A 13,447-nucleotide genomic window follows, 5' to 3' on the forward strand; every position below is an offset into this window, starting at 1 on the left:
TGTCGACAGACGAGAAATTCGAACGAAAGGAGCGGTGTAGACCACGCCTTAGAGGGGGGAAAGCGCTCTGGGAGAACGGTGGGTGAACGCGGTGAAACCCTGCGAGGAAAAAAAAGATGACAGGCGTGCACCGTCCCACGCTTCACACGGAAGACTCTCCTAGGTATCAGAACCTTATGGGTACCTCCTCCAATGTCAATGGCATGAGGCGAAAGCGATAAACCAGCTGTTGCTTATCGGGACTGCAGGGATGATAGCAGGCGTGCGATCAGTACATCAGACCGTTGAAATGCCGACGGAGGCGAAAGAGGAGGGAAGCGCGGGAAGAAACCTACCTGGCAGCGGAGAAGATGTCGCACGTCTTCTTGCTATGCCTTGGAGCCAAGTTCCCAGCAACGGCTTCTGACTGAATACACCCCTTTAAGGATTTCCAGGTCGATTCGTGCCCCTGAGGAACGAAATGTGGAAGCACTTCCACGGCGTGGCACACAGGCGGTGGGATTATCGTAAATCCGTGAATTTCGCCGCTTGAACCACAAGACCGCCAAAGAGCGCGACCAATTAAAGGCAAGCGCGGATATGCGGTCCGCTGATAGTCCGTGGGTAGTGTCGGTAGCAGGTTCCCAACAATCCTGGTAAGTAAGGCAGAATTTATGCAGGGCCCTAGGATCGACTCTTTACGCCGTCGATCAGAGCTTGGGGAGATGAATAATGGGAGAAGAAAAAGAAGAGGAAGAAGAAGGGAAACGAGTGGAGAGAGAGGAGGGGGGGAGCGGCCGACAATAAAGAATTCAAATAGGAAGCAGAGTCGAGGTAGCGAGGACCGGACCAGCCCAAACGGGAATTACTTGGGATGGTTTTAGTAGCCTGGAAACGGTACCATTGTTCTTTTGCCTGGTGGGTATTATTCCCTTACCAGCCAATCCGTACTTTTACCAACCTGACCGTAACTCCGCTTCTCGGGAAGCTGCCAGCCTCAGGCCACCCATTCACCCAGTCCAAATAACCACCTTCATACCACTAGGGATGATGTGAGCTGTATTGAAACCAACGCCGCCACCCTCAGCTCAGATTCAATCAAGTGACACAAATGCTCGTCGAACCAGATCCCAGATTACGTTGTACGCAGGGTTCCAAATGTGTCTAGTGTCACCATCTACATAATTCCCGGCACTACCCCCTGAAGCCTGGGCAAACCAAGACGGGCAAACAGAAACTTCAGCCTCCCGGCAAGCAGCGCGATTGGTACACCTACTACATCGTGACAGGGTCTACCTTACTAGTGTCCCAAGTCATCTAGATGTTTTGCGGACTAACTCAGACGGAGTTTTCTTCGGTGACATGCCAGAACGTTATCAAAGCACTCGGTTATCTCTCATCAACCTTGCTTCAGATGGATTGGACTGACTCGGCAGTAACATCCAAGTCTTCAGGAGACCGCTTCTTCTTAAATAATGGCCCAGGAGTCTGCTCAAAAGCAAGGGTCCTACAGGAAAACCGGCTCTTAAATAGGGTCGCGAAACATGTACTATCCGTCGTAGCATCGTCATTACATCCAAGTTGATGGCATATTTACAGTCATGGTATAGACACCGTTAGTCAAGCTCCTCAGTGAAGAAGACTGTCTTGTATGGCTGAATGTCGCAAGCAAATCATCAATCAATGACTCTCTATAATCAGAAGAAGATGACCATCAGCTCTACCTCCTCCAACTTTGTACGCAACTTGTATTTGACATGCAAGGCGTAACGGCCTTGAATGCGTTAGGTAATCAAAAGTAAGTTACCATCGTCAGTTCTATCATAGTATCCAATCTGGGTTGAAGCTGCATCCACATCGGACTCCAGCCTGCAGCCCAAGGTCCTGAATATTCCCTCATCCTTTCGGGGGTGGGTGGGACGGTGGACACCGGGACAAGGACACCATGACCACTGAAGAGTCGTGATTCATCGGAGATAACGCACGATACCCACCTATTTTCATCTAATCAATCTTTTCATCTCTGCCACAAAAGGGTTCCATCCGGGTCGTTGCTGCTTCGCTTCGCATGATATTTCTGATTTCAGTGTGTATACCGACGGATGAGCGGAAGCTCTGGTATCCAAAACTTGACGAGTTGCTGGCCCATGAGACCTGAACGTACTTTGTAAACCAGTATCCCTACCGAGCGACCAGCAGATCTCGGAAACCCTAAAGAAAAACCAGATTTCGCTTGCGGGCCAAAGCGCGTACGCAACCCAGTGCGATCAGAGTGATATCACAGAGAGCACACGAAGGTTTGGAACTGCCCTCGAATGTGTCAATCACATTACGGCATGATATTTGTCTGTTTGATTTTGTTCGATGGCTTCTGCGTAGTCGGACAACGCTCGCGGGATCAGAGGTTGCCAGAGTCTGGATATGATTGGTACTGATGGGACCGTCGACGGTCGGAGACGCTGGATTTTACTTGATTTAGCAATGGGGACGGTGGGGATCGCGTAGTCGCCAAGGAAGGGCAAAATGAGCGTGGAAGAAACATTCAGGTGCGACAGGTTCAGCTCTTTGCTTTGGCTGAGTCTGCTAACGGACAAGGCCGCTGAAAAGCTGCAGTGGCCATTGTGGATGTGTCACTGAATAATGTGGTTAGGATGTGGTACCCGAGAAGACCTGTCACCCATCTCATGCATGGTATGCGACAGGCACTAGAACGACTGACGGAAAGCTTGATAGCTGACAGATCACATTATAAGTTTCTGCTTTATTCAGATACAGCTTCATTATTCCAGGACCATCTGAATTACTACTGACCGACCATCTATTTAGCTTGTCTGGGAATCAAGTCTTGTCAGCGCGCTTTGTTTGCTCAGGCTAGAGAAAGCGGGGCGCCCATGTTTCAGCGATCCCCATCACGGCGCCTCTACATCCAATATCAGCAGATGTCTGCGCGGTAGGCGAAGAGAATTCTGAAGCCTTGATGCAAGTCATAGAGCAAAATCAAACACACATGTGCCTCGTGTGTCACCTGTATTAGTTCTGCACGACGGAGCGCTACTGAGGACACCCAAGCCAATTAGCGCCCTCGATGGTCTTCAACGTCTTCACATCTGCAACACGGGAGATCGTCTATAACACACTTTCTGTCATGAGATCTTGCTTCCAACCAGATTAAGCGCTGTTGCTAATTTCAGATTTTGATGCCCAGGGTACCTTGCTATGCACGTTTGACTCAATCAGCTTTGTCGTACGGCTCAATCCAGCAGCTATTACCAATGACTCAAGATCTTTATCTGCGACATATCGGGAACCAGAAAAGCTTGGTAGGACGAGAATGGCGATCGATTGGCTATGAATAGACCATGACGATAAGTTCCAATCGTTTCTGGCATCATCCTTAGCGCCTGCAAAGAATAATATCCCTTGGCGCTGGTTTATTCACTTGCCAGGATGGGCGTGTTTCAAATGACCTGATCACATTGGGCATTGTGGTCGATCCCCATATGTTTTCTTTCGGGCTGCGAGCAAACACGGGCTATAGAGAAGAAGATAAAGATGGAGAGCGGGACATTCAGATGAATACTTATTGTGGGTTCGTCCTATTGTCAACTTGCTGAGCCTCTGCCTTTTGTGACCAGACAATCGCTTTGTTTGCCAAAATCTTCTTTGTTCCTCCTATTGTTGTTGTACCGCCTATTGAGGTACTTCGATAACACAGAGGATCAAATAGGAAAGCCTAGAAGTGTTCTTGGGCATGAGTATATAGTTTGTGCGTATCCTTGCTCACTCAATATATTGCCCCGGTCAACCTTCTTCTAAACACTAATTACTACAAACAGACTGCCACCTTTATAGACACCACTGGTTGGTGCACTATCCGAGTAAAGATACTGTGTATCTTGATTTGCAAGTTAAAGAAAACATACAGTGGCTATATAAGATGGGGCTCACAGGCCAACCTCTCAGCAGCGCTCTGAGGTTGCTCTTGCTGGTCCTCCTCTTCTCGACGGCAAACGCACATTCGTGGATTGAACAGCTGCTTGCCATCGCAGCGAATGGAACTTTCATCGGAACTCCAGGCTACGCTCGAGGCAATGTTCATCGCACGACTCCCGGGTTCAGCGACACGACCATGACTTACCTGATTCCACCAAATGATCGAGCCAACCAGAGTCTAATTCTTCCCACCGACAAGATGTGCAAAAGCACGCAGCGAACACGAAATCAAACCGAGGGTAGCCCGCGGCTGCAGGCATCTGCCGGCTCCCCCATCGCTCTTCGCTACCAAGAAAACGGCCATGTGACTCTACCTTGGAATCAACCGGGAAAGCCAAAGAATAGAGGGACAATCTACGTCTACGGAACTACCGAGCCGAAGGAGGAGGAGAACTTCCTGGACGTCTTCAATTCCTGGAATCGCGACGGTACGGGAGGGGATCGACGCGGCGTTCTCTTGTCGAAGCAAAACTTTGACGACGGCCGTTGCTATCAGATCAACAATGGCAATATCTCCGAACATCGTCAAGCCGTGTACCCCCACGTGGCGGACCAACTGATGGGCGCAGACTTGTGGTGCCAGCAGGACATCGCGCTACCATCGAATGCACCTACAGGCAAGCCGTATACGCTCTACTGGGTCTGGAATTGGCCCACGGCTCCTGGCGTGGACCCGTCACTCCCCAACGGCAAGCAGGAAATCTATACCACTTGCATTGATGTAGATGTGGTCGATAGCCCTACGACTCAGACGCACGTCCAGGAGGGATATGTGGAGGGCCAGTCCCTCGACAGCGCAGCCATTCCGTCTGAGTTTGCCGAGGTGATGGGATCTAGCACTGATAGTACGGAGGTTGGAAGCAGTTCTGCGCCAAGTTCGACGACGCCGGCTCCGACGCCAACACCAACCTCGGTGGCGCCTTTTAGAGTTCTCACATTGACGACAGTCATCACGACACATATACCTTGGACTAGCAGTGCTGCCTTGGCTGGGAGCACTTGATCGAAAAGACCTTGCTTTGGATGTGGATCCCTTGCGTTCCCAATAGCTGGGGATTTGGAATGCATTGTATACCCTCCGAAGAGAGCGGGCTAGCTTTTACATTCTCTTCTGCCGCTCGAGCTAGGCGGGCCTAGCCGGGATTGATGACAGTCACTCTTTGATCTTTGTTTGACTAGACCCTTCTGATCAATAGACAATTGAAATGCCGGATTCCATTCATTGTGCTTTTCTTAGGGTACTACATGGTAGATAGGTGGATGGGAAATAAACTAAATAGAAATAGATCCACCGCAGGACCACGAGGAGTAAGTGCGCATCCTATATCCGGGACCAATAGATATAATTAGAGTGGCTGGCTGTCGTCTAGTGGCTGGGGCGTGGTGGGAAAATAGTAGCTACTATGAGCCATGCAAGGCAGAAAGGCATGTGGAGAGACAAGAGCAGAGCAGGAGCATTGTGATGCCTCACTGCTGAGGCACCAAGTGGCCCGTTCGGCGATGGCCCGAGGCATCCACACCTGAAACACGCTAAGCCACGCGTGGGTAGTCACGTGGAGAGGGTGAATCTTCAAACTTCCCAGACAAAAAAAGAAAACGAGCTTGAAGGAGTGGAAGATGTTGGTTTAGAATCAGGAAAGACCCCGGATTATTCACCCCGATCAACTGCGTCTACTCCTCTCCCTTTTTCTGCCCTGGAGAAACCCTCAATTGCCTGACTGTCCGGCCTCGAAAGACAGTGACCCTGCATGCCAGCGGGTTTCTGAATCCTTGAACTCCACCGCATCGGTGACTGCGCCTCGTTGATCCTTAACGCTTCAGTCGGAGCCTTCACGGCAGGTAAGTTAGCAGTAATCTCCGGCACTGGCAAACCTCTTGTCGCACCCTCTCGCCCCTACCATTCATTCATTCTCTCTCTCTCTCGCTCTTTGGCTCTCTCTGCCCTTTCTCGCTCCACCGTCCCTTATCCTGTGTGTCATCTTTCTCCTGCTTCCTGCAGCTGAGTGTCTTGTCCTCCTCTCCTGGCGCTCATCCCCTCTTTCTTATTTTCCTCCCCCCCTCAATATTCAATCAATCAATCAATCAATCTCCTCCCTTCCTGCCTCCCCTCTTTTTATCTCCCGTTTGTCATTGGGTTCGGTAGTCGCCGTCCTCTCAGAGTGGCGCTTTTTCGACCCTGCCCTCGTTGCTAATTTTAGCATCCCCAGTTTTGCCTTCGACCATCCCGAACTCCCAAGCGCGGGACCCAAACGCTCTCGAAACAACCTCCTCTTATTTTTCTCCCACCTGCTTCGCTGCAAACCTCCCATCCACCGGGCATTGGCTGTCGCTCATCAAATCTTGTCTGCCACCCCTGCAGCCGCCTGGTCGGTGCAGTCAACGTCGTTGTGTTTAATATTTCTTGGCCTGAGACAGAGAGAGGGGAACAGCTGCCCGCCATCGAAGATCCCCGCGGTGCTTGCTCTTGAGGTCGATAGCCGCGCTGTACCTGTCCGTTCGCTGTCGATTATACCCGGACCTGTCAGACATTCCATTGCGGCCACCTCGCTTCTTTGGCGTCTAGCCGCAGTCCATTAACTTGTCGCCGGTCGTCTAGTGCCCTCTCCGGTTGATTCAGACTTGTTTCGGCGCGCAGCGTCCTCCCAGTCCCAGATCTGCATCGTGCTGTACGCAAGGAGCTCACGAGACATCCCTCCGATTTGAGTCGCATGCTTTCGCATACATATTCTTGGTGCGAGAGTTTCCTTGAAATAACCTTCGGGCGGGATCTGGCAGTAGAATTTCGTGGCAGAACGATCGCGATGCGAAACTAGGGCGGATCGGTTCTCCAGCTTTTCTATCCCCTCTCAAGCGACAAACATCCGACCCGACATTACCTCACACGACATCTTCGACACGTAATCATTCTTTCTTCCGCTCTGATCATTACCTTTGAGGACTCATGACCATCATCATGGCTTCCACAACCTCGGCCCCCTCATCGCAGCCCACGGCTTCCTCGAACCTAACGGTTTTGCCTCCCATAATCACAGACTCCCCAGTTAAGCGGCAGGGCCGTCAGCGATCCTCCTCGTACGCAAAGGATCGTCTCTCCACGCACTCTAATGTTTCCTTAGCTTCTCAGAATCGGTCGCGGCCGGGATCCCACGTCTTTCCTGTCTTTCATTCCAGCTTACCGTATGCGCTGGTTCGCGACTTTGCGTATCCTCCTATCCATCCTCTTCACTACGGCCCATTGCCGCCTCGTGCATCGGTGGTGTCCACCCCGGCAAGTGAGCAACGGCGCCTGTCCGATCCTCCGGCCCCGTGGGATAGTTCTCGTGGCCAATGGTCCGTGGGACCGTGGACCACCGATCATAGCTATGGGCACCAGCAACTTCCCGCCATGTCCTTTGGCGATGGACCGCCGTATAGCGAGGATGAAGACCTGCACAGCCCAGTCTTTTCCGCCCCGCGTCACCGGAAAAACAAGTCCACCGGAACTGACCTTAATGGACGGAAAGCCAGGGGCCCTGGTGGCCGCGAGCATCAAGGCATGGGCTATGAGGCAGATACCGACCGGGGTACGCTCGTCAGTATGAACGCGGACGGCAGTGAGACGTACTATGTGAACGATGACGACGCTTTGGAGGATGGACCGGGCGGCGAGTATGTCACGTATCCGGCGAACGAAAGCCGGTATTCTCATGTGGGCTCATATGACTATCAAGCCTATGGACATGAGGCGGACTTTGATTCTGAAGACGACTATGCCGGGGATCATCGGTACTCGCGTGACTTCCAGTTTGCTGTGGGGTGCCCTGATGAGGAGATGCACGGAAAAGCGGTTGCGCTGTTCGATTTCACAAGAGAGCATGAGAACGAGCTGCCCCTCACTGAAGGGCAGGTGATCTTTGTCTCGTACCGTCACGGTCAGGGCTGGCTTGTTGCGGAGGATCCCAAGACTGGAGAGAGCGGGCTGGTACCAGAAGAGTTTGTGCGTCTGCTTCGAGATATCGAGGGAGGGCTGACGTCGTTGAACGGCGAGCCTGATGCGGACGAAGAGAACAACACGTACCTGAGCCCGGAGTCGACAGATTCCCAGCAAGCTATTACACCCACGCAAGACGAACAGCTCCCACTGGAGTCGACCTACGTGAACGTCGAGCATGTCTCCAACGGGGCAAAGAGGGAGTCTTCGCAGCTGGCTAGCGGTGGCAAGACAGATTCGAACATGTCACATTTCCCGGCAGAAGATCAGGGGCTCGAAGCCCCGCAAGACTTCCCTGAAAAGAAGGCGGCCTAGTTTCATACCTGCAATACTGGGACATTATGTCCTGCTAAGGAGGTACATATGATCTCAGCTTCTGATGAATCTGTGACCCAGTATAATAGCTGCTGGCCATGTTACTCTCCTGAGGGCCGATGAACCTCGACCCAAACATGATTGCATCATCCTGTTTCTTTTCATTTCTTCTTTTTATATTTCCTTACTGTTCTTGTTGTTCCCCGGCTGGAACTGCTATTGTTGGAATACCACCATTTGAACGGGACGGCTGTTTGTGAATGCATACATGCATGATATGATCATTTCATGACAAGGGAGAAGTGTAGCAGAGATGTGGAGAGACTGAGTGTGAGTGAGGGTGAGGGTGAGGGGTGACTGTTTCAAATGTGGGAAAGGGGAGGGCAAATGTGCCTGTATATATGTTTCTGTACTTGAGCGATGGCGTCAATGCATTAGATTATGGTTGTAGGCTGGCTTGCTTGCTTTTCTGTGAAAACAAAAGCATTCCCTAGCATACAGCGTGTGATCGAAGTATTCATATACCTCCAACAGCGTTAGTTATGTTTATCCATCTATACATATGTGATTTATGAGCAATGTTGACTACTATTCATTTTCCTGTCCTAAGATATTTCGTAGTATACGACCACAGTCAAACTCATCTCATCCAATGCCGGTAATACTTTTGTTGGTAGTAGTAATGGCATGCCCCTGTCTCGACTGATCAATAGTCCTGGTTGATGAACCAAAAGAGAGGAGGAATACCCATCAAATCAAGGAGATGTAGTTACATATCCCGAAACTTATACTACGTACCATGACAGGGATCTGGAGCCTCTAAGCCGAGCTTTCTTTAGTTCAAACCGGGGTTCTAGTTGATGCCTAGCATTCAAAGAAGGGCTAGATGCTTACTACTGTGATCAATCCGGACATCCGTCGGACAAGGATTGGATGATGCCATCATCATGCTATGGTGAGATTGACATATAAATACTACTACTACTATTATCAACTGTCCACAATCACTCCAACGGACTCTACAAAACTGCCCACCACAATGACAAGCCCATTCACACCAACAACACCACCCAGAATCAAAAACACAAAGGTAACCCCAACCCCAACCCACCCTACACCCTACTACTATCCCTCAATACACCAAACTGAGAATAAAGATAGGGCCTCCACCTCCTAACAACCAGCACCCCCAACGGCAAAAAAGTCCAGATCCTCCTCGAAGAACTCTCCGCCAAATACGGCTTACAATGGACCACAACCCTAATCGACCTCGACACGGACGAGCAGAAGCAGCCGTGGTTTCTGGCGCTGAATCCTAACGGTCAGTCTCTTCTTTTCTTTCTAAGACTTACATATATATCCCTCCCACATTAAACAATAGATGATAGGCAAAATCCCCCTCCTCATCGACAACAACCCCCACAACCCATCATCCCCAATAACGGTAATGGAATCCTCCGCCATACTCCTCTACCTCGTCGAAACATACGACCCAGACCACCACTTCCACTTCTCCTCCTCCTCCTCCTCCTCCTCACCGGTTTACAAATCCCAACTCCTCCAGTGGTTATTCTTCTGGTCTGCTTCTGGACAGCCCCAGCAGGCGGGGTTGAATCATTTTAAGAGGTTCGCGGGGGTGGTGGTGGATTCTTGTAAGTTATTTATCCTGTCCCATTCCCCATCCTATAGGAGATACTATATATATATATATATGAGATGTGCTCATAATTCTGGGGTGAAGATGCTATCGAGAAGTTCAAAGCCGAGACGCTTCGGATTTATAACGTGCTGGAAATGCATCTATCTAATAGGTTGACTGGTGATGGTGGTGAAGCGAGGGAGTACTTGGTGGGCGAGGGACGAGGGAAGTATAGTATTGCGGATATCAATGCGTATGCGTGGATAAGGGCGTGGAAGAGGATGACGATTAGTGAGGAGGAAATGGGTAGGTTTCCGCTGCTGAGGAGGTGGGTTGAGAGGATTGAGGAGAGGCCGGCGGTGGGGAGGGGGGTGGGGGAGGGGTATGATGAGGAGGTTCATCCTGAGTTGTTGCTTACTAGTAGTACTGGAAGGAATTAAAGGTCTTAGTTAGATGTATGTTAGTATTCGAGGATATGAGAAGGTTTTTGGGGGGGAGGAGGGGGGTTTGCATAAGAGATAGTTAATGATTGGATCCTACATAGATCAAGTTGATAAGTCAATTCTAATTAAATTGCATCCTGTAGAACTTTTCTGCTTTTCAATTGGAAAACAAATAGACCGAAGGGTATGTTCATAGGTAAGTAAACGTACTATACCATGTCATACCAGGGAAATAGGGGAGCCGAGCTATTATGCCACGGGAGAACGAGAATATATCTGGAGTAGTCACACGAAGAATCGGCTAGAGGCAATAGGTAGATAGCAGAATAGATGAAAGGAGAAAAAAGTGAGTTAGGGTAGGCCTGCTATTTTAGATCTTGCACGCAAGCAAATAAAATAAAAGAAGAAATATTCGTACTACGGTATACACACAGTCACTCGAACAGTGCCAAAAAGGAAAGAAAGAAAAAGAACATTCAGCTAAGCGGGGAAAAGAAGAAGACAATGATGTAAAGGTCGAGCTGAGATAGTCATTGACCTAGCCCAGTAGGTCGTCTAGGCCAGAGCTTCCCGTTGTCTTCGGCGCCCCGCTGCTGCTGCTCTGGTTGAATGCAGGACTGCCTGAAGCAGCGGGAGCGCCCCAGATGCCGGCGCTAGCCTTTTGCTTGGCCATGCTGGCTAGGTTAGGGCCCTTGTTTCCGCCCGTGTTGTTCTTCTGAATACCGGCGCTGGCGCTGGCGCTGGACCAGAGAGATCCAAAGACGTCACCGGATGCCTTGGGGGCAGCGGGCTTGTTGGCGGCAGAAGGGGTAGAGGGCGTGGTGGAAGTGAAAGAGGAGGTGGAAGGCATGTTGGGCCGGTGACCCATAGCAGGTTGTTGAGTCGTGTTGGAGAGAGTAGAAACAGAGGTGAAGTAGTTGGGAGTGGCCGCCTGGAAGCCACTAGGCTTGGGTTGCGCGGGTTTCTGGGTCTGTGCCAGGGAGCTCTGGGAGAGTGTGGGAGACGCCATCGTGCTCGAGGTCGGGGTAGGGGTCATCGAGGTGAAGCCTACAATGCCGTTCAGGTTTGAGCCCTGGGTGGCCGAGACTGGCTTGGGGGCAGCGAACTGCGTGCTGGAGGTCGTGCTGACAGTGGAGGCCGGCGGGGGAATGGCAAACTGGGCTGACGATGCCGGCGCAGGCGCAGGCGTGGCGGATTGGAAATCGTCAAAGTCGTCGTCGTCAGCAGGCTGGGTGTCGAGGATATCTAGGCCATTGCCTGTGGCAGGCTTCTTGGAAGCGCTGACAGATGTCGTGACAGTCTCCTCCTCTCCAAAGTCGAACAAGTCTTGCTCGGGTTCCTTAGGAGCAGGAGCGGCCGGCTGTTTAGCCTGGCGAGTAGCACTAGCATGGGGAGGGCTGGGCCCGCGCCGGCGCGGGGGACTAGCATCGGCCTCATCATACTCGTCATATTCCTCGAAGCGATTGGAACGTCTCCCGGAGTCCCCGAAATCGCCTGTGTTGCCTCCGAATCCACCACCGTCACCGTAGACACCTCCACTGTACCCGCCAAATGAGAGGCTGTCACTGCCAAAGCCGCCATACCTGCCGGAGCTAGAGCTGGACATGCCACCGCCAATGTGCGAGCCACCCTCAAATCCACCAAACTTGTTGCGGTTGGCCCTGGCCTTCTTCCTCTCCGAGCGGATCAAGTCGACGTCACCGAGCAGCTTAACCAACTCCGATGACCTGTTGCGCACGTTGATACCCTGGTCCTTTCCGTTCTGGTCGATGTAGTGAAATTGGCGAAGCATCCGAATCAAGGACATGTGAGAGCGGGCATCGTCGACAACTCGTTCGGATCCGTTCTTGACAAGGAACTCTAAAAGTTGGAGCGCCTGTCGCGCATCGTAAGCCGTGGTCCACATGTGTCGCGGAGAGAATAGGAGAAAACAGGACTCACCTTGTAGATCTGTCGCCATTCCTCCGATGTCTTGTCTGTGAAGCGCTTGTAAATCATAGGCATGATCTCGTTGAGCAATTGACTGTATGTTGCGACACGTCATTAGTACTCCAGGGGAGTCCTCGCTAGGCCATGCGACGGGGGCGGAAACACTGACTAGCTATGGGTTCCACTAGCAATCTCATGCATAAGTGTGTTCGAAGCGCCCCAAGGTTCATTGTTTGTAGCTTCTCGGACCTGTCCAACGTGAGTGTTGTGCTTCAAGGGATACGACCACACGGGGTGCGGAGGCCCGGGGCTCGTGGCGGGACGGAACTGGCGGGATAGTAGGAACGGACCTTGGCCTCCATCTCGGTATAGTTCATGACCGCTATAAGAGTCAGTAAATCGCCTGCATCAAAGGAACAGAATCCGAGGCCATCCAAAATGACAGGAAAGCGTTCTGGGGTCACCGCGGGGACGTACCATTCTGGACCTTGCGGACTCCCGCCTTGAGATCATACAAGGTCAGGTTGCTGACCTGTTCTTTGAGGTTGGAGAAATCCATGGCGCACACAGCACAGATGGAGAATCTAGCACAAAATCAATTGAAACCGTAACAGGAAAGACCTGCGGGAACAAGGACAGGAGGGCAAGCAGCAGTGGAGGTAGAGGCGGAAGTTGAGATGCCATCGCCTCCAGCTGGCATCGATCGCCGTTGGGCCCCAAGCCGTCACGTGGCGACCCCTGACCCGTCCATGGCTCGGCCTCCATTGAAACAACTTATTCACGGATAACACTCAATCATGACAGACTGATGATGGTTATTATCTTCTCTTACTACCGGCTACTACAAAGGCTCTCACTTTAAGGATACGTACACTTATGGTATTCATTCAATCATCGTCGAGGCAGGCTTAGGCCATACATACATAACATGCGGGTGGTTGCGCTCAAGCATCCAAAGACACCTTGCATAGCAAACCAGAGGGATACAGGAAAACATATTCAGTAGGGATAAGAGTTCGAAGGCTCATCTCCACCATGCCCACTCCAGGCATCTTTCCAGATGAGCTCCTTTTCATCGTCAACATGATAGCAAGAGGAAGGGATATCTCAAAGAAATGCAGACAACAAAAACATAAACAGAAGAAAACATCAACACATGAAACGTAATAGACGGAATAA

At 51.2% G+C, this 13,447-nt stretch overlaps 5 protein-coding genes across 5 annotated transcripts; 3 read left to right on the forward strand and 2 right to left on the reverse strand.

Annotated features, from left to right (window-relative positions):
- Positions 1 to 225: 225 nt before the first annotated feature.
- Positions 226 to 843, reverse strand: BO85DRAFT_472577 (uncharacterized protein; the record flags this gene model as incomplete). Its single annotated transcript, XM_025662565.1, has 1 exon — positions 226 to 843. A coding segment is annotated over one exon (512 nt), but the record flags the coding sequence as incomplete, so codon positions are not given.
- A 2,918-nt stretch (positions 844 to 3,761) lies between these two features.
- Positions 3,762 to 5,297, forward strand: BO85DRAFT_199253 (uncharacterized protein). Its single transcript, XM_025654511.1, has one exon. The coding sequence runs from the start codon at positions 3,917 to 3,919 to the stop codon at positions 4,973 to 4,975; it is 1,059 nt and encodes a 352-aa protein (XP_025510500.1). The 5' UTR covers positions 3,762 to 3,916; the 3' UTR covers positions 4,976 to 5,297.
- A 1,628-nt stretch (positions 5,298 to 6,925) lies between these two features.
- BO85DRAFT_463779 (adaptor protein NBP2) lies at positions 6,926 to 8,257 on the forward strand (the record flags this gene model as incomplete). The annotated part of the gene is made up of 1 exon (XM_025661942.1): positions 6,926 to 8,257. The coding sequence occupies one exon, from the start codon at positions 6,926 to 6,928 to the stop codon at positions 8,255 to 8,257; it is 1,332 nt and encodes a 443-aa protein (XP_025510501.1).
- Positions 8,258 to 9,296: 1,039 nt separating this feature from the next.
- On the forward strand, positions 9,297 to 10,336 carry BO85DRAFT_507183 (glutathione S-transferase family protein; the record flags this gene model as incomplete). Its single annotated transcript, XM_025664389.1, has 4 exons — positions 9,297 to 9,347; positions 9,419 to 9,578; positions 9,646 to 9,909; positions 9,999 to 10,336. 4 exons carry the CDS (start codon positions 9,297 to 9,299, stop codon positions 10,334 to 10,336), a joined length of 813 nt encoding a protein of 270 aa, XP_025510502.1.
- A 110-nt stretch (positions 10,337 to 10,446) lies between these two features.
- Positions 10,447 to 12,936, reverse strand: BO85DRAFT_453903 (ENTH-domain-containing protein). The gene is made up of 5 exons (XM_025661156.1): positions 12,746 to 12,936; positions 12,619 to 12,650; positions 12,438 to 12,517; positions 12,281 to 12,362; positions 10,447 to 12,215 (listed from the first exon to the last, which is right to left on the reverse strand). Exons 1-5 carry the CDS (start codon positions 12,825 to 12,827, stop codon positions 10,878 to 10,880), a joined length of 1,614 nt encoding a protein of 537 aa, XP_025510503.1. The 5' UTR covers positions 12,828 to 12,936; the 3' UTR covers positions 10,447 to 10,877.
- Positions 12,937 to 13,447: the final 511 nt, after the last annotated feature.

This window comes from Aspergillus piperis (genome assembly GCF_003184755.1).
Source record: "Aspergillus piperis CBS 112811 unplaced genomic scaffold BO85scaffold_30, whole genome shotgun sequence".
NCBI lineage: Eukaryota > Fungi > Ascomycota > Eurotiomycetes > Eurotiales > Aspergillaceae > Aspergillus > Aspergillus piperis.

What these genes read in the sequence shown, in the direction of transcription:
- BO85DRAFT_199253 (XM_025654511.1), top strand. Translation starts at nt 3,917, where the DNA reads ATGGGGCTCACAGGCCAACCTCTCAGCAGCGCTCTGAGGTTGCTCTTG.
- BO85DRAFT_453903 (XM_025661156.1), bottom strand. Translation starts at nt 12,827, where the DNA reads ATGGATTTCTCCAACCTCAAAGAACAGGTCAGCAACCTGACCTTGTAT. An exon ending in GCTAGTGGAACCCATAGCTA is followed by an intron (nt 12,363 to 12,437) that starts GTCAGTGTTTCC and finishes CGCAACATACAG; the next exon opens with TCAATTGCTCAACGAGATCA. An exon ending in AATGGCGACAGATCTACAAG is followed by an intron (nt 12,216 to 12,280) that starts GTGAGTCCTGTT and finishes GATGCGCGACAG; the next exon opens with GCGCTCCAACTTTTAGAGTT.